Source organism: Panthera onca, chromosome B3 (assembly GCF_046562875.1).
Source record: "Panthera onca isolate mPanOnc1 chromosome B3, mPanOnc1 haplotype 2, whole genome shotgun sequence".
Taxonomy (NCBI): Eukaryota; Metazoa; Chordata; class Mammalia; order Carnivora; family Felidae; genus Panthera; species Panthera onca.
The window spans coordinates 87,686,525-87,711,523 of NC_138344.1; the positions used below are offsets into that span (position 1 = coordinate 87,686,525).

At 36.4% G+C, this 24,999-nt stretch overlaps 1 protein-coding gene across 12 annotated transcripts in view; it reads left to right on the forward strand.

The window, feature by feature from the left end:
• Positions 1–24,999, forward strand: part of MIA2 (MIA SH3 domain ER export factor 2) — a 108,003-nt gene that overhangs the window by 51,719 nt on the left and 31,285 nt on the right. For all 12 annotated transcript variants that reach the window (XM_078448294.2, XM_078448296.2, XM_078448295.2 and 9 more), the window contains 10 exons: positions 594–704; positions 1,346–1,417; positions 8,151–8,255; positions 12,894–13,016; positions 14,513–14,621; positions 15,852–15,898; positions 16,662–16,752; positions 19,104–19,242; positions 23,486–23,587; positions 24,518–24,578. In XM_078448294.2, the coding sequence (XP_078304420.2) occupies positions 594–704; positions 1,346–1,417; positions 8,151–8,255; positions 12,894–13,016; positions 14,513–14,621; positions 15,852–15,898; positions 16,662–16,752; positions 19,104–19,242; positions 23,486–23,587; positions 24,518–24,578 (960 nt within the window). The remainder of the gene's footprint in view (positions 1–593; positions 705–1,345; positions 1,418–8,150; positions 8,256–12,893; positions 13,017–14,512; positions 14,622–15,851; positions 15,899–16,661; positions 16,753–19,103; positions 19,243–23,485; positions 23,588–24,517; positions 24,579–24,999) is intronic.

The window sequence follows — 24,999 nt, forward strand, 5'->3', positions numbered from 1 at the left end:
GAAAAATGTCTATGTAGGTCCTCTGCCATTTTTAATCAGATTGTTTGGTTTCTCTACTTTTTTGTAAATAAAATTAAAAATTTTTTTTTTTTTTTTTTTAGAGAGAGAGAGTACATGCAAGTGCACGAGTGGCAGAGGGGGAGGGAGAGAGAATCTTAAGCAGGCTCCATGCCCAGTGTGGAGCCTGACATGGGGCTCCATCTCACGACCATGAAATCATGACCTGACCTGAAATCAAGAGTCGGACACTTAACCGACTGAGTCACCCAGGTGCCCCTATAAATAAATGTTATTGGAACACAGTTATGCTCATTTATTTACATAATGTCTTTGCTTTCTCACTACATGCTCAGAGTTGGGTTGCTGGGACCGAGACTACATGGCCTACAGGCCTAAAATATTTACTCACTGGTTTTTTATAGAAAAAGTTTGCTGACCTCTGCTAGTATTGCTGTTATTTAAATATTATAAAAATGAACTAATATGCAAATGAAATTTATTTAATTTGAAGTATATGTATTTGATTATACTCATCTGATTTATCATAACCAAAAAATCCTATGTCTATCTATAAAGTTGGCTTTCTCTTTTAGGCAGTCTATGAAAAGCTGAACAGCTCTAAATCTGAACTTGAGGATGAAATACTTTTTCTCGAAAACCAATTAAAAGAAGAGAAATCTAAGCATTCTGAACAAGATGAATTGGTAAGGTATTTGTGTTTGAAGAGACTGCAGGAAAAGGAAATTTATTGAGTTTAAAAAACTTAATAGGTATCAGTTAAAGTATTATATGTACTCCAAAAAATCCAAAAAAATACAGAAGGCTGTTAAGGGGAGAGTAAAAATTTCCAGATCCAGTAGCTTTTTTATTTGTTACAGGTTACCATTACCATGTTAAGTTTCTTGCGTATTCTTACAGAAATTTTCTATGTGTACTATGGAAGTAGCTTACATAAATAAAGCTGAATTATCACATACTTAGTGGATTTTTTTATTCATAAGTCATTTTGAAAACATTTTAACTTTCCTTTATTTGTTATTTTAAAATCTGTAGTAAGGAAGATCTAGATGTGTGTGAGATTATTTAGTAAGATGTGATTTTAGGGGATTTATCTTGAGCCTATAGAACTTAAATGTTATGAAGAGTAAACATGAAATGAATTACTGTTGTTGTCTAACTTTCATATAAAATCCCTTTAAGCATATGGCTGACAAGTTTTCTTAATTTTAAGTCCGCATTTTTTGAGTGAAAGTGTTAGGATAACAATATATCTAAGATATATGGCCTCTTGGAAACCAAAAAAATTTAGTGAATACTTGTTTATAGATTGATACTGTCTTTCCAGATGGTGGATATTTCAAAAAGGATACAGTCTCTAGAGGATGAATCAAAATCTCTCAAATCACAAGTGGCTGAAGTAAGTTGAATTAGTCTAGAAGGTCTGTTGCTTTTGAAAATCATTTTAATTTTATTATTTTATGATTCAAGAAAGAGATATAATACTAGAATTTGAGATATAGGTGTCGTAGATATAGTTCTTTTATTGAAGGTACTTTAGGAAACTTCATTTTATTTTATTTGACAAGTATTTATTGAGCTCTTGCTGTGTACCACTGTTGAAAGTGCTTGGCACTTACCATTAGTGGATAAAATAGAAAAGCTCTCAATAAGTTTAAATTCTGTTAAGAGAGGCAGATAATAGATAGACAAGGAAGATGCCAGCGTAGGAGGACGCTGGGCTCACCACGTCATGCTGACCACTTAGATTCCACCCACATCTGCCTAAATAACCCAGAAAACCGACAGAAGACTAGCAGAACGGACTCTCTGGAGCCAAGTGTAGACTAGATGCCCAGGGAGAGGGTAGGAAGGTCAGAGAGGCGGTGCGTGCTACATGGACTGGCAGGAGGGAGTCGGGGCAGTGGAGGGGGAGTCCGTCCGGCAAGGCAGAGCTCCCGAGTCTGGCTTGCAAAAGCAGAGGGGCTGGACAGAGTGAGTTCTGACAGCCAGTGGGACTTAACATCTGGAATGTTAATAGTCAACAGCTCTGCTCTCAGAGAGCGGGGAGGGCAAGACAACGCCGGGAGAGAGAGTTGTTGAGCCCTGGAAGACAGAGTTCAGCTTGGCTGGGGAACAAAAGCTTTGGGAAGCGCCATCTCCCTCTCCCATCCCCCAGCCGAAATTCCAAAGGGAAACAGTTCCCATCACCGAACTTGCTTGCACAGCGCAAACTCCCAAACCTGTGCTTCTGTGGATCCATCCCTCCATTGGGTCTGCCTCCCTCCTGGTGCTGCAGGGCCCCTCCCACAGGGGACAACAACTGCAAAGCGAGCTAAGCCTGCCCCTCCCGCCCTGTGCACCTTGTGGATCCACCCTGGCTAATACGCCAGATCCCATCAAAGCAGCACCACAAGCCTGGCAGTATGCAAGCAGCCCAGACAGGGGCCACACCACTCCACAGTGGGTCCTCCTCCTGGGAGAGGGGAAGATAAGGTACACACCAGTCTGACTGTGGCCCCAGCGGTGGACTGGGGGCAGACATCGGGTCTGACTGTGGCCCTACCCACCAACACAAGTTTCTCTGGACAGCACAGGGGAAGTGCCCTGCAGTTTGGAGCTACCTCAAGGACTACCCAAGATGATGAAACGGAACAATTCTCCTCAAAAGAAACTCCAGGAAGTAGCGACAGCTAACGAATTGATCAAAAATGATTTAAGCAATATAACGGAACATGAATTTAAAATAATAGTCATAAAATTAATCTCTGGGCTTGAAAAAAGTATAGAGGACAGCAGAGAATCTGTTGCTACAGAGATCAAGGGACTAAGAAACAGGAGGAGCTAAAAATTGCTATAAATGAGGTGCAAAATAAAATGGAGGTGACCACAGCTCGGATTGAAGAGGAGAGAATAGGTGAATTAGATGATAAAATTATGGAAAAAGAGGAAGCTGAGAAAAAGATAAAAAATCCAGGAGTATGAGGGGAGAATTAGAGAACTAAGTGATGTGATGAAACGCAACAATATCCGTATAATAGGGATTCCAGAGGAGGAAGAGAGAGAAAGGGGCTGAAGGTGTACTTGAACAAATCATAGCTGAGAACTTCCCTGATCTGGGAAAGAAAAAAGGCATTGAAATCCAAGAGGCACAGAGAACTCCCTTCAGACGTAACTTGAACCGATCTTCTGCACGACATATCATAGTGAAACTGGCAAAATACAAGGATAAAGAGAAATTTCTGAAAGCAGCGAGGGATAAACATGCTCTAACATATAAAGGGAGACCAATAAGATTAATGACAGACCTATGTACTGAAACTTCGCAGGCCAGAAAGGAATGGCAGGAAATCTTCAATGTGATGAACAGAAAAAAAATTGCGGCTGAGACTCCTTTATCCAGCAAGTCTGTCATTTAGAATAGAAGGAGAGATAAAGGTCTTCCCAAACAAACACAAACTGAAGGAATTTATCACCACTAAACCAGCCCTACAAGAGATTCTAAGGGGGATTCTGTGAGTGAAATGTTGCAAGGACCACAAAATACCAGAGACATCACTACAAGGATTCTAAACCCGTATCTTTCAATAATAACACTGAATGCAAATGGACTAAATGCTCCAACCAGAAGACATAGGGTATCAGAATGGATAAAAAAACAAGATCCATTTATTGTTGTCTACAAGAGACTCATTTTATTTTATTTTATTTTATTTTATTTTTTTATTTTATTTATTTATTTTTAAAAAAAAAATTTTTTTTTTTTAACATTTATTTATTTTTGAGACAGAGAGAGACAGACAGAGCATGAACGGGGGAGGGTCAGAGAGAGGGAGACACAGAATCAGAAACAGGCTCCAGGCTCCGAGCTGTCAGCACAGAGCCCGACGCGGGGCTCGAACTCACAGACCGCGAGATCGTGACCTGAGCCGAAGTCGGCCGCTCAACTGACTGAGCCACCCAGGCTCCCCCAAGAGACTCATTTTAGACCCGAGGACACCTTCAGATTGAAAGTGAGGGAATGGAGAACTATCTATCATGCTACTGGAAGTCAAAAGAAAGCTGGAGTAGCCATACTCATATCAGACAAACTAGACTTTAAATTAAAGGCTGTAACGAGATGAAGAAGGGCATTATATAATAATTACAGGGTCTATCCACCAGGAAGAGCTAACAATTATAAATGTCTGTGTGCCGAATATGGGAGCCCCCAAATATATAAATTAATCACAAACATAAGCAACCTTATTGATAAGAATGTGGACTTTAATACTCCACTTACAACAATGGATAGATCATCTAGACACACGATCAATAAAGAAACAAGGGCCCTGAATGATACATTGGATCAGATGGACTTGACAGATATATTTAGAACTCTGCATCCCAAAGCAACAGAATATACTTTTTTCTCGAGTGCACATGGAGCATTCTCCAAGATAGATCACATACTGGGTCACAAAACAGCCCTTCATAAGTATAAAAGAATTGAGATCATACCATGCACAGTTTTAGACCACAATGCTATGAAGCTTGAAATCAACCACAGGAAAAAGTTTGGAAAACCTCCAAAAGCATGGAGGTTAAAGAAGACCCTACTAAAGAATGAATGGGTCAACCAGGCAATTAGAGAAGAAATTTAAAAATATATGGAAACAAATGAAAATGAAAATACAACAATACAAACGCTTTGGGATGTAGCGAAGGCAGTCTTGAGAGGAAACTACATTGCAATTCAGGCCTATCTCAAGAAACAAGAAAAATCCCAAATACAAAATCTAACGGCACACTTAAAGGAAATAGAAGCAGAACGGCAAAGGCAGCCTAAACCCAGCAGAAGAAGAGAAATAATAAAGATCAGAGCAGAAATAAACAATATAGGATCTACAAAAACTGTAGAGCAGATCAATGAAACCAAGAGTTGGTTTTTTGAAAAATGAACAAAATTGATAAACCTCTAGCCAGGCTTCTCAAAAACAAAAGGGAGATGACCCAAATAGATAAAATCATGAATGAAAATGGAATTATTACAACCAGTCCCTCAGAAACACAAGCCATTATCAGGGAATACTACGAAAAATTATACGCCAACAAACTGGACAACCTGGAAGAAATGGACACATTCCTAAGCACCCACACACTTCCAGAACTCAAACAGGAAGAAATAGAAAACTTGAACAGACCCATAACCAGTGAGGAAATTGAATCAGTTATGCAAAATCTCCCAACAAATAAGAGTCCAGGACCAGATGGCTTCTCTGGGGAATTCTGTCAGACATTTAAAGCAGAGATAATACCTATCCTTCTCAAACTGTTCCAAAAAAATAAAAGGGAAGGAAAACTTCCAGACTCATTCTATGAAGCCAGCATTACTTTGATTCCTAAACGAGACAGAGACCCAGCAAAAAAAAGAGAACTACAGGCCAATATCCCTGATGAATATGGATGCAAAAATTCTCAATAAGATACTTGCAAATCGAATTCAACAGCATATAAAAAGAATTATTCACCATGATCAACTGGGATTCATTCCTGGGCCGCAGGGTGGTTCAACATTCGCAAATCAATCAATGTGATACATCACATTAATAAAAGAAAAGAACCATATGATCCTGTCAATCGATGCAGAAAAAGCATTTGACAAAATTCAGCATCCCTTCTTAGTAAAAACCCTCGAGGAAGTCGGGATAGAAGGAACATACTTAAACATCATAAAATCCATTTATGAAAAGCCCACAGCTAATATCATCCTCAATGGGGAAAAACTGAGAGCTTTCTCCCTGAGATCATGAACACGACAGGGATGTCCACTCTCACCGCTATTGTTAAACATAGTGTTGGAAGTGTTAGCATCAGCAATCAGACAACAAAAGGAAATCAAAGGCATCAAAATTGGCAAAGATGAAGTCAGTTTTCACTTTTTGCAGATGACATGGTATTATACATGGAAAATCTGATAGACTCCACCAAAAGTCTGCTAGGAGTGATACGTGAATTCAGTAAAGTTGCAGGATACAAAATCAATGTACAGGAATCAGTTGCATTCTTAGACACTAATAATGGAGCAACAGCAAGACAAATAAAGAAACTGATCCCATTCACAATTGCACCAAGAAGCATAAAATACCTAGGAATAAACCTATCCAAAGATGTAAAAGATCTGTATGCTGAAAACTATAGAAAGCTTATGAAGGAAGTTGAAGAAGATATAAAGAAATGGAAAAACATTCCGTGCTCATGGATTGGAAGAATAAATATTGTTAAAATGTCAATACTACCCAAAGCTATCTACACATTCAATGCAATCCCAATCAAAATTGCACCAGCATTCTTCTCAAAGCTAGAACAAGCAATCCTAAAATTCATATGGAACCACAAAAGGCCTCGAATAGCGAAAGTAATTTTGAAGAAGAACAAAGCAGGAGGCATCACAATCCCAGACTTTATCCTCTATTACAAAGCTGTAATCATCAAGCAGCATGGTATTGGCACAAAGACAGACACATAGACCAGTGGAATCGAATAGAAACCCCAGAATTAGACCCACAAAAGTATAGCCAACTAATCTTTGACAAAGCAGGAAAGAATATCCAATGGAAAAAAGACAGTCTCTTTAACAAATGGTGCTGGGAGAACTGGACAGCAACATGCAGAAGGTTGAAACTAGACCACTTTCTCACACCATTCACAAAAACAAACTCAAAATGGATAAAGGACCTGAATGTGAGACAGGACACCATCAAAACCCTAGAGGAGAAAGCAGGAAAAAACCTCTCTGACCTCAGCCGCAGCAATTTCTTACTCGACACATCCCCAAAGGCAAGGGAGTTAAAAGCAAAAATGAACTATTGGGACCTCATGAAGATAAAAAGCTTCTGCACTGCAAAGGAAGCAATCAACAAAACTAAAAGGCAACCAACGGAATGGGAAAAGATATTTGCAAATGACATATCGGACAAAGGACTAGTATCCAAAATCTATAAAGAGCTCACCAAACTCCACACCAGAAAAACAAATAATGTAGTGAAGAAATGAGCAGAAAACATGAATAGACATTTCTCTAAAGAAGACATCCAGGTGGTCAACAGGCACATGAAAAGATGTTCAACATCGCTCCTCATCAGGGAAATAAAAATCAAAACCACACTCAGATATCACCTCACGCCAGTCAGAATGGCTAAAATGAACAAATCAGGAGACTATAGATGCTGGTGAGGATGTGGAGAAACGGGAACCCTCTTGCACTGTTGGTGGGAATGCAAAGTGGTGCAGCCACTCTGGACAACAGTGTGGAGTTTCCTCAAAAAATTAAAAATAGATCTACCCTATGACCCAGCAATAGCACTGCTAGGAATTTATCCAATGGATACAGGAGTGCTGATGCATAGGGGCACTTGTACCCCAATGTTTATAGCAGCATTTTCAACAATAGCCAAATTATGGAAAGAGCCTAAATGTTCATCAGCTGATGAATGGTTAAAGAAATTGTAGTTTATGTATACAATGGAATACTACATGGCAAGGAGAAAGAATGAGATATGGCCTTTTGTAGCAACGTGAATGGAATTGGGAAAGTGTTATGCTAAGTGAAATAAGCCATACAGACAAAGACAGATACCATATGCTTTCACTCTTATGTGGATCCTGAGAAACTTAACAGAAGTGCATGGGGGAGGGGAAGAAAAAAAAAAGAGGTTATAGAGAGAGGGAGCCAAAACATAAGAGACTCTTAAAAACTGAGAACAAACTGAGGGTTGATGGGTGGTGGGAGGGAGTGGAGGGTGGGTGATGGGTATTGAGGAGGGCACCTTTTGGAATGAGCACTGGGTGTTGTATGGAAACCAATTTGACAATAAATTTCATATTTAAAAAAAAAGAGGCAGATAATAAAAAGTTAACAAAATTTGCTAGAAAGCACATAAAAGGTTAAAAGAGGCTAAATCATTTGTCCAAGGTCACATGGCAAGTTAGTGGCAGAGCCTTGACTGGACCCTGGTAGCCTTTTTTCTGGTAGCCTCTACTGTCTTTCCTATTAATATTGTCATGTTTTTTTTTTTTTTTTACTTTAATTCCATGTTTTAGGGAGTATGTATAAAAAAGAGTTATAATATTAAATTAATTCCTATAAGCTTGATATGTTGTGTTTTACTTAGGCTAAAACGACCTTCAAAATATTTCAAATGAATGAAGAACGACTTAAGATAGCTCTAAAAGATGCTTTGAGTGAAAATTCCCAACTTCAGGAAAGCCAGAAACAGGTTTGTACTCTGTAGGGACTCTTTAACTGTGATTACATAGTTATAAATGTTCTGGGCATACTCATGACTGACCCATCCTGGGGGCAAGATTAGGCTTTCCCCGGAAAGCAGGAAAGGAGGACAGTCTCCTGAATATCCTTTGACATGTCTTTTATATGGGGTGCAAAAGTGTATACTCCTGTTACCTTTTTCCTCCAGTAGTGAAAACGAGCCAGGGCAAATTTTAGTAATCACAGCAAATAGGATTTAGGACCAACTCCTTAAAGCCAGACTGAAGGAAGGCAGGGAATATCCATGAGAATGATTGAAGCTATGGGTCCAGGGCCTAAAGATAGAAGCAGTTCTGGTGGTTAGAGCAAATGAGGATTTAGCTTCTTCCTTCTTCATATGTAGAGATACTCCCACACACCCACATATATTTACTGTCTCACTATTCTCCCAATACAGTTAAAATTTTTCCATGGGACAGTTTTTCATTTGATTGCATTATTTACAGTTTTCTAAATGTTATAGCTAAGCCACGTGATGTGCTCTTACTGCATGTTCTGTTTTACCCAAAATTTTATTTGCTCTAGGGTTAGTAATTGTTTTGTTTCCTATATACCATGGAGATCTGTCTTCTGGAGATGCTGAATAACTTTGTGCATTCAAATGCTTTGTTAATGTACTAATTTTATTTTTTTCTTGAAGCATTCCTTCCTGAGGCCTTCCATCCTCCTGGTCCAATAGGAACTTTTTCTCTAGGTCTGTTAATGATTCTGTTGTCCTGAGATTTCACTTCACTCCCATCTATTCCCTTGTCTTTCTCCTGTGTTGGATCTTCTATTTCCTGTATCCAAGACTTGCTCTTTTGTGGTTAATTTTCTTGATTAGCTTCCTGAGAGATAGGTATAGAAGGTAACTTTTAAAAACTTTGCATGCCTAAGAATGTCTTCTCTCAAGGTTATTGACATTTTGGTTGGATATCTTCTGGATTGGAAAGTTTTTTTTCTTGAAATTTTGATATTGGTCCATTGTCTTCACTTTCCAGTATTGGTTTTGAGAAGTCAGATGAGATTTGGATTGCTGAATCTTTTTGTGATCTGCTCTTTTCCTCCCTGAAAGATTTTAAATATTTATTTATTTTGAGAGAGGCAGAGAGAGGAAAAGAGAATCAGCTCGGAGCCTGACATAGGGCTCAATCTCAAAACTGTGAGATCATGGCCTACGCCAAAATCAAGAGTCGGATGGACGGACTGACTGAGCCAGCCACCTGTTCCATTCTAGGAAGCTTTTATATCTTTCCTTGTTTCTAGTTCTCTGAAATGTCATGATGATGTGTGAGTCTTTTTTCATACTCTTAATATGGAAACTCTTGGTTTGGATTCAGTTCTGGGAAATTATTTCATGCTTTTTCTGGGATTTTTTGTATGATTATATAGTAGTTATTTAAATATTTCCTCTTGGGCTGTGTGGGTGCCTCAGTTGGTTGAGTGTCTGACTCTTGATTTTGGCTCAGGTCATGACCCCAAGGTCTTGGGATTGAGCCCCATGTCAGGCTCAGGCTGAGTGAGTGTGGAGTCTGCCTGAGACTCTGTCTCTCTCTCTCTCTCTCTCTCTCTCTCTCTCTTTCACTCTCTGCTCCTCCCCTGCTTGTATGTGTGCATGCACGCACTCTCCCCTGCCCCCTCCCCCAAAAGATGTCCTCTTTGTTTTCTTTCTTTGCAAGTTTTGTTGACTTATTCTCCTATATTTTTCAATTGTAAGTGGTCTTTTTTATTTTGTTTTTGCCTTTTCTTTTTTTTAATGTTTTTATTTATTTTTGAGAGAGACAGAGCACAAGTGGGGGGAAGGGCAGAAAGAGAGGAAGACACAGAATCTGAAGCAGGCTCCAGGCTCTGAGCTGTCAGAACTCAGCTGGGTTCTGATGCGGGGTTCGAACTCCTAAGCCTCCAGATCATGACCTGAGCCGAAGTCAGACATTTAACGACTGAGCCACCCAGGTGTCCCTATTTTGCTTATGCCTTTTTTTCATTTATGGATGCCGTGTCTTATCTTGCTGAGGATATTGTTATTATTATTATTTTCTTTTTTGAAGTGTTTTTCAGTTCCCTGAGTTGTTTTGTTTACTTTGAGTTCCTTTATTTTCTGTTTTGGTGTATGTCTTTTATCTATGAGTTTCTTTCTTTTTTTTTTTTTTTTTTTAATGTTTGCTTATTTTTGAGAGTGAGAGAGACAGTGTGAGCAAGGGACGACAGAATCCGAAGCAGGCTCCAGGTCCTGAGTTGTCAGCACAGATCCCGATGCGGGGCTCGAATCTACAGACCGTGAGATCATGACCTGAGCCAAAGTCAGATGCTTAACCGACTAAGCCACCCAAGCACCCCACTAAGTTTCTTTTTAAAGTCAGTTATTAGGTGATTCATGGCAGTCTGCTCATTTGATAGTGAAGCTCTTCATATCTAATTGGAAGCTCAGTGTGTGTTATTGGGAGGCTGTTCTGTAGGGTAATCTGGCTAGGGTGTTTCCTTGGAAGATCCCCAGTTGTTGGTATTTGAAGATCATTTTCCACAGGGATAATTCCTCCACAGTTTCTGTTTGAGAGGGATAAGCCTGTTTGCCAACAGTGTGGCAAGCAGCTAAGACAGGTGGGGGTTGTTGGTGTGTCACTATCCAGTAAGCTTTTACTTTATCCTTTTATGTTTTCAATATTTTACTCACACTTTCACCTGGGCCAAGTGTCCCAGAGTTTTATTTTCCACCTCTCCAGAAAATAACCTTCTAGGCTTTTGCCAGACGTATATGTGTATGCGTGTGTGTGCGGACATGCATGTGAGAGATATGGGTGAGTGGGAAGGATGGATGGAGGGTCAAAATGTACGTGTATGTATGTGCAGGGACTTTCTGTTTTTTTTGTTTTTTGTTTTTCATTTTTTATACAAACTTTCAGTCTTCCTCTTTTCAATCCTACTTATAGCCCTAGTATTGGTGCCTCCAAATTCTAAGCATTTTGGGTTGTACTAAGTCAACTTACATTTGGACTTTCCCATCTTCTATGTAGATTTCAGATTTGTCTGCTCTGCTGTATTTCTTACTATACTTCTCTCTTTCTGCTTTCCACTTCTAGAATTACCTTTTCCTTCATCACCTGTTTTCTTTTTTTCTTATGGGTTTATGCTTCTTCCCCCCCCCCCCAATCTTTTAGTAAATTTTTTTTCATCTTAGTAGATTTCAGGAGAAAGTGGTCATAAATGCTGTGTTAAATTTGCTGTTATAATCAAAACTGACCTTTCCTATCTTGAAAAATTTTCACCTAGATTGTCTTATTCTTTACATCTACTTTCATTTAACTCCTTTTTAATCACTCAAGTTCTTAAAATAAACTATCCTACATTCACTGATGCCATATTCTAATATACTCCTCTAACTTCTTAAGACTGCATGCTGGGTATGCAATTTCTTTAGTCATTCACTAGAGTCCACTAATAACCAGATTCAAAGTTTTTTCTTCAAGAAAATCCTCATTTTTTTTTAATCTGTTGGTGTTCTCTTATTGTCTTATACACGCATAGAAAAAGTTTAGTTTTCTTGTGCTAGGAAAGATGCCTTAGTTTTGCAGAGAAATCCAATAATTATTGTTTGAGAGAATAGAGTTTTAAAGTTTTAATAGATTTGGACTTTTATATTTCTATGGGCCATTTCTTTTGTGAATTGCTTGCTCATTCATTTTTTTTCTTATTTTTCTTTTGACTTCTAACAGCTCTTTGCATCTTAAGATTATTAATCCTTTGCCGCATATATTTTTAAGAGTTCCTTTCTAGTTACTTGCTTTTAGATTTTGTTATTTTTTGATTTGTGAGGTTTTTAAGTGTTATGTAGTCAAATCTGTGTTTTATAACAATCCTTACCTTTTGTATCATGTTCAGAAAATTTTTTCTATAAAAGTATATACTAAGTAAAAGATTGTTTATGCAGAATTTGATGTATTCCATATTAATGGTATCTCTGGAAGTTTAGTTATCCTAACTACAAAACAGCACATGATTTAAAAAACAAATTTTAGTACAAATAAGTTATGGCATGTTATATATTATTTAAGGGATGGTAAGAAATGACCAAATCTAACATATGTATGTCTCAAAAAACCTCTTATTTAATAAAAATTTATTATGTAAATCAGTTGAACAATATTTAAGTGTCTCTTATTTTACATTACCCCTCTTGAAAGTTCTTTGAAAACAGGACCCCACCCTTCCTTCCCTTCTTTCCTCCTGTCTAACCCTCTCCTTCCCTTCTCAGCAACATATTGTGTCGTATAACATCTATTAAAGTAATATCTACGGACACCTGAGTGGCTCAGTTGGTTAAGCGTCCGACTTCAGCTCAGGTCATGATCTTACAGTCTGTGGGTTTGAGCTCCACATTGGGCTTTGTGCTGACAACTCAGAGCCTGGAGCCTGCTTCAGATTCTATGTCTCCCTCTCTCTCTCTCTCTGCTCCTCCCCACTAGTGCTCCTTCTCTCTGTGTCTTTCAAAAATATATAAATGTTAAAAAAATTAAAAAAAATTGTGTATGTATATATAAATAAATTCATTCACACCTAAGTATGAAAAATAACAAGTTGCTTTTTTTTTTTCTTGGTTGGGTTTGAATTTTAGCTTTTACAAGAAGCTGAAGAATGGAAAGAACAAGTGGGTCAACTTAATAAACAGAAAATAACATTTGAAGAGTCCAAAGCATATGCAGAGCAAGTTCTGTATGATAAAGAAAATCAGATCAAGGTAAATGGGCCTTCTGGTTTTAGTGACTGAGGCAGCTAGAATGTTATTCTGAAATTTGAAAATTTTTGTTTTTTGAAACTTTTATTTTTATAATTTATTTGGTCAAATTAGAGGGTGTGTACTTCTTGGGCATTCATTTTAATTTGTACTGATATTATCATCTTGCTCCCAAATGCTCCTTGAAGACTTTTAGATTTGTAGTCTATATATCAACATTCTTTATGTCCTTTTTGTCCTTTCCTTTGTATTTTAGCCTAGGTATTGAGTGAAGAGAAAAAAGAATAATGGATTTTACCTTTGTCTTTTAGACTGCCATCTGTTTCTTTTGATAAAAAGAGGTTGGAAAGAATTTTAGAAATTGGACAGATGAAGTTATATGTATTGGCTGAATATCTGTAATACCTAGATTAGTTGTTGTATGTACTCTCACAGAGATAAATACTTTTCAAAAAATAAGTCTAATTGAAACTTGACTCTAATAAGAATATGGTAACTTATTTTTACTTTTAGGATTTGTTTACTTTTCCTTACTCCTTATTTGCCCTTTCTAGCCCTTTTTCCTGCCTTCTCTTTTAAATCTTATGCTTTCAAGCTGCAAACATACTCAGGTGTGAGTATCAAGTAATAAGATATAAAACTAACATTCTGTAATCTATGCAGTGAAGTGAACATTGCCATCTTGAAACCTATTCATTTATCCTCTTTACGTTGTTGCTATGAATTTTTTGAAGATTCCAGCTTTAGTTGTTTTCATGATTGGGCATGTTCTTTTATTTTTTCCCTAAACTTACTCTACTAAATAACTTGAGATTCTTCCTAAGCAGAATGCTAATCTCAAGCTCTACTCAAAGCTTTAGGCCATGTTATTTTTGCCTGGAACTCTCAAGAGGGACAGATCAAAGGGTAGAAATTACAGAGCAGAGTGGGTTTTTAGGTGGGTCCTTCCACAGAAATATATGGCATAGTCATTTCATTATTTACAATGAAAAACCTTTCTTTATTCAAGAAAATCAAAAAAGTACTGTTGGAAAACCTGTAATGTACCAGTTCAGGTTCTATTTTATGATAGAACCCAGGCTCGCCTGTGTTCTTTTTATATATCATGTACCTCACTTGCAGGTGTTTGACCTCACACAAAATTTACTGTTTGGTTAATGGCTACTGTTATTTGTGGTATGGAAAGAATGTAATATAGTAAATATTTTGTTACTTTATAGTCAGGCAGTATATTTAGCAAAAATGGACCATTATCCAGTATCGTATTTGATTTAGGAATAACCAAGTTTGGTTTTTAACTCGCAGAGTTTAATAGTCAATAAATATTATAGTTTTTCAGAGTATATGTCTCAATATCAGCTGGTGAATAAGAGGTCATGTACTGTTATCTATGTAGATTGATTTTTAAAGTATAACTACACATTCAGAAGTTGTAAATCAGTTAGCAAAAGGCATTATTACCTTCTCTTTCTGTTTTTCTCTCTTTACTAAATGTCAAGTCTCTGACTGAACGTTTGATAAAGATGAAAGATTGGGCTGCTGTGCTTGGAGAAGACCTAACAAATGATGATAACTTGGAATTGGAAATGAAGAGTGAATCAGAAAATGGTATGCAGTTGGGTATGAAGTCGTGATTCATCCTCTTTTGCTAAAAATGATAAGTAGCTCTTGTATTTGCTTTTAGTTTCCTATGTGTACCATGTTCTTTATACAATTCTAGTTTGGCACATCTTCTCCATTTGTCTCTAATACTCTGTCCCTCTCACACCGTTCCTTATTGTTAAGCTTCAATTGGGATACAGCTTTTTCAGTAATCTTTCTCCATCTCCTCAGACAGACTTACAGCCTCTTTCCTTCCTGTTCTTTTTATATGTTGTACAAATCCTCATTATAGCAATTTTCACATTGCATCATAATCATTTCAGGGCCTATTTTTCCTGCCATGTCTGCTAATTGGGTGGATGGTGGGTAGTTTGAAAAATGAGTGTTATACAGGTGAATGCCTGAGGATACTTTGTATTAATTAGATGGCTCAGTACTTTAATCTTGGCCACCCCAAATTGTTATCACCGTTGCTGGTTGTGGTCTGGAAACTCAGGCAGGAGTTAGGTTCACTGTAGCTGCTCCCTGTATTTTCAAACCAATTCCTTTGACTTGAAAAGAGAATTTTATGTTGACATGATTATAGATTCATTGGAAGTTGCAAAAAGAGTACAGAAGTGTTTTGTGCATCTTTCACTAGTTTCTCCCCATGGTAGCTCTTCTGACTTTTGTGACCTTTCTCTTTTTTCTCTCTCTACCCCTTACATATTAACACATGTATTAAGGAACAGAAGGTATGATTTTTTAAAAATTTTTCTTTGATGATAGCATTAATGCTTGGAAGAAAATTACAGTCCCATACGGTTGGTTCTGTTTGTACTTTTTTACTTCTGCTTTGTCTTGCAAGAAGCAATTCTTTTTGTAATAGAAAATGCATGCTCGTTTATTGTTATTTTAATTTGGAGTATAATTCCACTTATATTTTATATGCTGAAGGGTCCTAAGAATAGTTGAGACGGTGGACTGTATTGGGTGAATACCAGATTCTTGTTACAAATTTGTTTCTAGAGAGAGTCGTGAAGAACCTGTTTGACAATATTATGGTACTTGCAGTGCTTTTTTGTTTATCTTCTTGGGAGCAGGTTCAAGGCCATTCTGCCTTATTTCAAATTCTTTATTGTAGCAAGAATAGAGATTACAAGGCTCTAGTTGCATGAACTAGTAAAATCATTTGGATGTCTGTTGTGGCATGGCACTATTTTCCCAATTGAATGTTGTTTTTATTTTTTACTATAGATAATCAACCAAAAGGAGCTTTGAAGAAACTGATTCATGCTGCTAAGGTTTGCATTACTATATAAATATAAAGATAGAGAAAAGAAATAGAATTTGGATTAAAGCCATATGTCCTTAGTAACTATTTTAAAAAGTCTGTTTTATAGTTACCATAGAAGTGATTCCAAATTTTCCAAAGTGAGCAGAATTTTCTTTATCAGTTGCTTTTTTCTTTTTATAATAACTTTAGAAATTCATATTGTTATTTTTAGAATTTATCATAATAAAAAATTTTAAGGTCTGCACAAATTTTTTAAGATAAGGAATAAATAAAAAATGTTTAGCATATTTTTTTTCATATTTCTGCCTGAACATTCTTCCTTCTCTGGTCTTAGTATTTTCCTATTCCTGTTGTCCCATATCCGAATTTGAGAAGTAAATGCTTGGTCCATTTTCTTCTGGTTTATCCCTTTTCTTTTCCATCATAGTAGTGGTATCTTGATCTTTACTGATCTATGTGAAGTTGTGGTACTGTAATTTGAAGGTTACTTTAATTAAAACTTATGGGTTGAAGGTAAATAGAATGAAAATAGCCACTTTTTAAGGATGGGACACTGATCTTCTCTACCTCTCTTTTGACATTTACGACTACTAATCACTTTGTTAACTTTTCGAGATGGAAGCTGCATTGTTGGTTATTGCATTCTAGGTGATCATTTTATCAAAGTAATAGAACTTTAAAAGGTTGGAATGATATATTGAGATTTTTTGTTTTTCCTTTTTTGGAATAACTGATTAATGTTGTTTTTTTCCTTTTCCCATTCTCTAAAGTTAAATGCATCTTTAAAAACCTTAGAAGGAGAAAGAAACCAAATTTACATTCAATTATCTGAAGCAGATAAGACAAAGGAAGAGCTTACAGGTAGGATATCTGTATACTTTTAAAGTCTTTCTAAATAAAGGTACTTTTGCAGAAAGGTAGTATTAATTGAATCAGTTATGCAAAGGTCTAATTTGATTGTTTTTTTGACTTTTACTTTTATTTCTAATTTGTGAAAAATTAGTACTAAGTTTTTTGTTGTTGGTAAAGTCCTATCAGTTTCTTCCATATCCATATGAAATAAAAATAATGAAATTATTTATTTTTTAAAGTTAATTTATTTTGAGAGAGGGAGAGAATCCGAAGTAAGCTCCACAGTGTCAGTGTAGAGCCCAACTCGTGGCTCGACCCCACAAACCTGATCATGACCTGAGCCAAAACCAAAAGTCAGACGCTCAACTGACTGGGCCATCTAGGCACCCCTCTCCAATCTTAACTAATGAAATTATTTTAAAAAACATGTAAAACTCTACTTACCTTTGAATTTCAGTGTTGTATGTGTAACATGGTTTTAGATATTAAAAAGTAGTAAATTAAAACTATTAACTTTTATAAGGTCATCCCTATGATCCAGTTTTACCAGATGATATTCAACAGTAATGTCTGTTACGTGACAGTTCTTGGCAATGGCTTAAAGCCTAGGTCGACAGATTTCTTCTGATGTAGATTTAAAAATTTCTGTGGAAAGACCAGGTGTGACATTAAAATCATTTAATGGTAGCATATTTATTTTAAGTTATCCTTTTGATATATACGTTTAATTAATAGATGAATAATTATATACCATTAGAATAAGTAGTATGCCATTACTAAAATTTTAATGTATGTTAGTATGATTTTGTGATTTTGAAACAGAGTAAGTTTTGTCTTGTATTAAGATTTGTGGTGGGGGTACCTGACTGGCTCAGTCAGTAAAGCATGCAACTCTTAACCTCAGGTTGAGTTCAAGCCCCACCTTAGGCATGGAGCCTACTTTAAAAAAAAAAAAAAAAAAAAAAAAAAAAGATTTGTGGTGATGATTCATATACATGTTTTGGGAGATGGCATTTCAATTTTAGAGGAATTCAGAAGGTGGGGTTATGATGTTGGAAGAGAAATGAGGTCTTTTTCAACGTTTTTTATTTATTTCTGGGACAGAGAGAGACAGAGCATGAACGGGGGAGGGGCAGAGAGAGAGGGAGACACAGAATCGGAAACAGGCTCCAGGCTCCGAGCCATCAGCCCAGAGCCTGACGCGGGGCTCGAACTCACGGACCGCGAGATCGTGACCTGGCTGAAGTCGGACGCTTAACCGACCGCGCCACCCAGGCGCCCCAGAGAGAAATGAGGTCTTAAAAACAATTGATGGGGGTACCTGGGTGGCTCAGTCGGTTAAGCATCCAACTTTCACTCGGGTCATGATCTCGTGGTTCGTAGTTCAAGCCCCACATTGGGCTGTGTGCTGACAGTTCGGAGCCTGGAGCCTTCTTTGGATTCTGTGTCTCCCTCTTTCTCTCTGTCCCTCCCCTGCTTGCACTCTCTCTCTCTCTCCTTCAAAATAAATAAACATTAAAAAAAAATTTAACAAAAATAAAAAATAAAAACAATTGATGTACTAATTATATAGCATTCATTATTTAGAATTGTTATTTTTTGTTTTCCTAGATAGTTCTTTTAGGTGGGTTAGCAGTTAACAAGCTAAAACTGGTATTTTTCTCCCCAATCTTTTTTTTTAAGTTTATTTATTTATTTTGAGGTTGGGGAGGGGCAGGGAGAGAGAGAGAATCCCAAGCACTGAGCCCAATGTCGGGCTCAAACCCATGAACCACCAAATCATGATCTGAGCCAAAGTCTGACATTTAACTGAGCCATCCAGGTATCCCTCTCCAATCTTGATCTGGATTAAGCTAGCATGATTTTGTAGGATTTCTTATCAGAAGATCCAAATTTCTGGCCTGACCTGTTACATATATCCAAATTTTGCTTAAAAGGATGGCTGGCTAGAAGTTATTAACTAGTACACTTTTTATGAGATAAAAATAGGTGTTCATCATGTTTAAGTAGTTTCATAGGAAATGTTGAACTAAAATATTTCCCTTCAGAACTCTCATCTCCAAAACTTTCTTGAGAAATTTTACTATTTTTTGGTTTCCTAACTGAAAATTAAATGCTAAAAATAGAATATTGAAGGTTTTGGGAAATCTTGGAGTAAAAAAAAAAAATTATAACAGTTTATATAGTTCTTTAAAATATTAAAAGCATTTAGGTGAACAAAATTCCTTATAAACTTTCTGTTGTTGGAAAGAATTTATGAATAATTTATTATTTTTTGGTAATTTTTATCTTTATAAAATGTGAATGTGCATCTAGAAATATTTACTCCTTTAATTATGATTTTTAAAAATTTTCTATAGAACGTATTAAAAGTCTCCAGACTGAACAAGCATGTTTGCAGTCAGAAAATACACAATTTGAAAACGAGAATCAAAAGCTTCAGCAGAAACTTAAAGTAATGACTGAACTGTATCAAGAAAATGAAATGACACTTCACAGGTAATAAAGATTTTGTTCATATCTCCACTGTATGGCAAGTAAAATAGTTTAATGCATATTCAGCTTATGTGATACTCAGAGCGCTCAATTTATGATTGGGTAATATTTCATCAGTTCATTTTTAAGAAGGTTACTTGATCTTGAAATACTTTTTATTCTGAATCTGACCATTTTTTACTACCTTCCCTACTAGACCCTGATCTAAACCATCATCAGTTAGTGCCTGGTTTATTGTTGTAGCCTCATAAATAGTCTCTTTCCACTCGACCTCCTGCATAGTTGTTTTCAGTGGCATGACCCTTCTGAAGCGTAAAGTATGGGTGTTGTCACAGTCTTGTTTGCAAACTCCCAGGTGCCTTCATATCACAGTAAGAATTTAATCCAAAGCTTTTAGATGGCCTACAAGACTCTGTAAGATCTGACCTTTGTCTACCTCTTTTTTTTTTTTTTTTTGCTGGTTATCTCTTTAATTTTAGCTTATTCATTTTAGTTTTCCTTCATTACCCTCCAGCCACACTGGTCTTGATGATCATTAGTATGCCAAGCGCATCTATACCTCAGGGCCTTTTGTACTTGCTCCTTTTCTTGGACTGGCATTCCCCTGTGTAAGGTTGAATCCTTCATTTCATTTGGATCTAGGTTCATATGTTGCTTCAGAGACTCCTTCCCTGGCTACCCTAACTAAGATAATACCTGCAATTCCCTTATCCCTTATCTTGTTTTATTTTTCTTCATAGCCCTTAAAGTCCTCTGATGATTTATTGGCCTCCCCCCCCCCCAACATTAAATGTCAACTCCGTCAAAAGAGAATTATTTTATTCTCTTTTCTTCGGTATTTCCAGTGCCTAATATTATGTCTTGGTACATGGTAGTTATTCAATAAATGTTTGTTGAGTATATGAATAGATATGATTAGTACCTTTATATATTGGATTGAGAGATTTCTGTGCATGTGTGTACTGATCTCTAAATGCATAGATGCACAAACGACTGTTAAGATATCTATCTGGAGACTCCAGATTTTCAAATACTACTATAGGACATATTTTTCATCATAAAAGGAAATAAAATGTTCCTTGATTTAATTAATATAATTTCAAGCCCCTTTAATGAAAGTTATTACAGTTGATCTTCATCATGTATAGATTCTGTATTTGCAAATTCGCCTACTTGTGTAAACTTTGTATTTAAAAAAAAAATTTTTTTTTTAACGTTTATTTATTTTTGAGACAGAGACAGAGCATGAACGGGGGGAGGGTCAGAGAGAGGGAGACACAGAATCTGAAACAGGCTCCAGGCTCTGAGCTGTCAGCACAGAGCCCGACGCGGGGCTCGAACTCACGGACCGCGGCATCATGACCTGAGCCGAAGTCGGCCACTTAACCGACTGAGCCACCCAGGCACCCCTGTATTTTTTTTTTTTTTTTTTTTTTGAGAGAGCGAAAGCGTGCTTGTGTGCGTATCCATATGGCGGTTAGGCAGAGGGAGAGGGAAAGACTCTTAAGCAGGCTCCATGACCAGCGCAAAGCCTGAGTCACCACTCGATCTCTTGACCATGAGTGGAAATCACGAGTAGGACACTTAACTAAGCCACCCAGGTGCCCCATGAAAACTTATTTTTAATTTTTTAAAAAATTTATTATTGAGAGAGCGAGAGTGTGAGCAGAGGAGGGGCAGAGAGAGAGAGCGAGAGAGACACAGAATCTGAAGCAGGCTCTAGGCTATAAGCAGACAACAAATAGCCTGACGCGGGGCTCAAACTCATGAGCCATGAGATCATGACCTGAACCAATGAAAACTTATTTTTATCCTAAAACCAGTACTCAGGAGCTTTAGTGGTCATTCTCAGACATGCACAGAATAGCAAGAAATTTGAATCTCCCAGTGTGTATGTTCCCAGTCTTCCTTCTTATTTCAGCTCTCATTTTGTAAACAAGTGTCCTTTTCTGCACTATATGTAATGCCACATTTTTGTGCTTTTTGTTGGTGATTTATCTATTTTATTTTATTATTTTATTTATTATTATTTTTTTTGATTTAGCTGTTTTAAAATGATCCCCAGGTATCATGCTAAAATGCTGTTTAGTGTTCCTAAGTGCAAGAAGACTGTGGTGTGTCTTATAGAGACAGCACCTGTGTCAGAGAAACTATGTTCAGCCTGAGTTATAATGCTGTTGGCTGTGAGTTCATTAGTAATGAACCAACAATATATGTTAAATAAGGTATCTTTAAACTGAAAAACAGAACACAGGGTTACATGTTGGTGGGTTGATGAAAATGCTGTGAACAGAGCACCCAGAAACCTAACTCTGTTTCCTTTAAGAGCAATGGTTCAGCATTTGCTAATTTAGGATTTGGGATGACTTTATAGAACATAAGTAGTGGGAATGAGATTCTGTTTTATATATTTGGAAACTGGTAGAAAATACCAACATTCCATTGCCATCAGGATGATGGGGGATTTGTTAAGCTCTGTCATTGCCAGCCTGTATACTTAATTATTCTTTGGAATCCATTAAAAATCAAAAACTTGCTGTTCATCATGAACTTCTGGGCCAGTTGGGACTGCCCAGGATATGAAAGAAAAATAAACTTGACTAAATGGAAGAGCTGTAGAGTGGATGACTCATGGCTTCTTTCAGTAAACTTAGGCATGCACCCTTTTTAGGTTAGGATGAAAGATATTATAAGTAAAATTTGGATACAAATGGGATTATTTTGAGGTGAAAGGAATACTTCTGAGTATACATTTTGAACAAAATAAAAATACATGGTTGATGATAGAATTCTGATGAGGAATATTTAAAATTTCAAAAAAAAAAGGTGTTCTCTGTAGATATTCAAGAGCAAGGATGGGACACTGAATAGAATCCTGTCCCTGTATGTGTTGTTCACATTGTGATTTCATCAATTCATTAATGTGAAATATCTTCAATTTCCCAAAATACTGTGTATTCCATTCTTACATTTAAATTAAAACATTTCATCACTCAAATATTGGAGAGAAGTGAAATAGTATAGCATACAAGTTTGATATGTTGCTTTAGATATGTGAAGTAAGATGTGATTATTTTTTGATCATATCATCAGGCTTCTTTTATAATGCCATTTTCATCATTAATGAATCTATCCAAATTCAAGGGGAGGTTCATAGACTTTACCTCTCTACAGCAGACAATTCTGGCCATTTTTTTAATCTAGGGTTTGTAAAAACACACTTCCTTCCATGTCCAAGCCCATCATACTTTGATGCTTTTTCTGAGGAGATGACTTATTTTCTTCTAACCCTATGAAACGATTGACCTAGGGAGTAATTTCTTAGCAATTGGTAATGTAGTTTATGGAATATAAAACATTTACTGCTACCCTGTAGGATTTCTTCAATAGTTTGTCATGTTCTTCTCCAAAGTTCGTGAAGAAGGGGAGACATTCACATTTAGGACTCCATATGTGTTTTCCTGTGGTGTTCAGTATTTCTTGAGGGACCAGTGTTACTGATGATACCATGTGAAACACAGGGGTAATAGAGTATAATGGAGTCACTACTTGCTAGCTCTATGCCTAGGTTCACTTATTTAGTTTTTCTGTGTTTCCTTTCCCTTCTTATAGAGCTGTTGTGATAATTACATAGGGTAATAATACATGTAAAAGTCTAAGAACAATTTCTGGCACATGCTAATGGCTCAGTAAGTTAGCTGTTTTTATTAAAAGAACTAAAAGTAGTAGATAGGACTACTAGTACTACTTTTATTTACTTTGGGTTCATTATAATTTTTTTTTTAAATGCGTGTAAACTGTCTTAGAAGCTTAATCACTGTGTTAACAACTTAACGACCAATTTAAAAATTATTGAAATTCAGTTTATTACTTGGTGACTTCTTGTCTAATAAATGTCACACTGCTTTATACAAGAAGGCTTGATAAATAATATATAGTCATGATAGTTTTTACTAATATTTACTTTTGATCTTATTTTCATGATAAAAGTCTTATAGAAAACTCTTGAATCTTTTGTGTTAATAGTACTATATTAGACAAGGTGGTTTATAATTTGAGTTTATAATATTAATTTCCACACCAGGAATATTTATGCAGCTACTTTTTTTTTCTTGCATGTGATGTTTTTAGTGGTCTTATGCAAATTGTTTTATGAGAAGCACCAGTTGTGATATTATTAAAAATATATAATTGATTATCTTATGACATACAGTAAAAAACAAAACAAAACACTTTTTGTTTCAAGGAAATTAACAGTAGAGGAAAATTACCGATTAGAGAAAGAGGAGAAACTTTCCAAAGCAGATGAAAAGATCAGTCATGCAGCTGAAGAGCTGGAGACCTATAGGTATTGAATATTTTTTACTCTTTTCTTTTTCAGGGGAGGGTATCCAAAAACCTAATACTAGAAAAAATAATAAGGCAGCTCCCCCAAATAAACCCAAGATATTTGTCATTATTTTTCATTTGTATATCTTGTTTATTCTGCAATTATACAGAAAATATAAAAAGGAGAAATATTTCCCTTTCAGTGTACATGATTTTAAATCTCTCGCATTAAAATAGGGAAATCCTATTTTATGTTAATATCAAGAAATTTATGAATATCCATTAATTTCAAGGTCTTTCCTCTTTGGTTCTAATGGGGAAGAATATATACAATATTAATGAATTTGAGAAGTATGCTTCAAAGAGAAGAGTGAGCCACTTCTGAAGTATTGATAAGTCTAGTTTTTCCCTTGTTCATTTGTCATTAGTTCCGTGGAAATCATAGAAAACCTAGAGAAAATAAGGGGCAAGTTTTAGCAGTATCCCAAATAGTTGTGATATTTAATTTTACATTAGGAAGAGTAAACTTGGATTTTGTCCAAAAGAAGGAATTATCTTATTAGTTGTATAAAGGTAGCAGGTAACATTTTATTTCACAGAGACTTTTAATTTCCTAGAGTTCTGTTAAGATTACAGACATCTGAATAATTCTTCCAAGTGCATGCTTGTTAGTAATAAAAACAAACCAATATACCATATAAATCTTGGCATAACCTTTGGTTTTAGGTAAACCCAAGTAGTAGTACTCTTAAAGCATAATTAATATTAAAATTATATTAGGAAAAAATATGCTACTTTAGAACGTCTTAAAGGTGATTAGTGTGGAGTTCTGGAGTTATTTTTACATTAAACAAAACACTCTAGGTGTTTTAATTAATATTTTCAGTAGACATAGTGTGTTCTGTCATTTCTTAGTACATGTTAATAGTAGAATGATTATTCCTTATAGAAAGCGAGCCAAAGATCTTGAAGAAGAATTGGAGAGAACCATTCATTCTTATCAAGGGCAGGTATATGTGTGTGTGTGTGTGTGTGTGTGTGTGTGTGTGTGTGTGTGTATTAAACAATTCTGATTTGTTCGAATTGGTATCTCTGTTTTGATGCAAGAGTATAGTTACTTGATAGTTGTACCACGTCTCTTGAGGTTTTGCGTGTGGCTGTGGAACATTTATAGGGAGCCAAGTGTTCTGAAATAAAATACTTGTTTGTTTGTTTATTTACTTATTTATTTATTATTAAAAAAAATTATTTTGGGGGAGAGTACAAGCAGGGGAGGGGTAAAGAGAGGGGGACAGGGGATCTGAGGTGGGCTCTGCGCTCACAGGCCAATAGAAGCGAGCCCAATGTGGGGCTGAAACTTGCAAACTGTGAGATCATGACCTGAGCCAAAGTCGGATGCTCCACTGACCCAGCCACAAAGGTGCCCCAAGA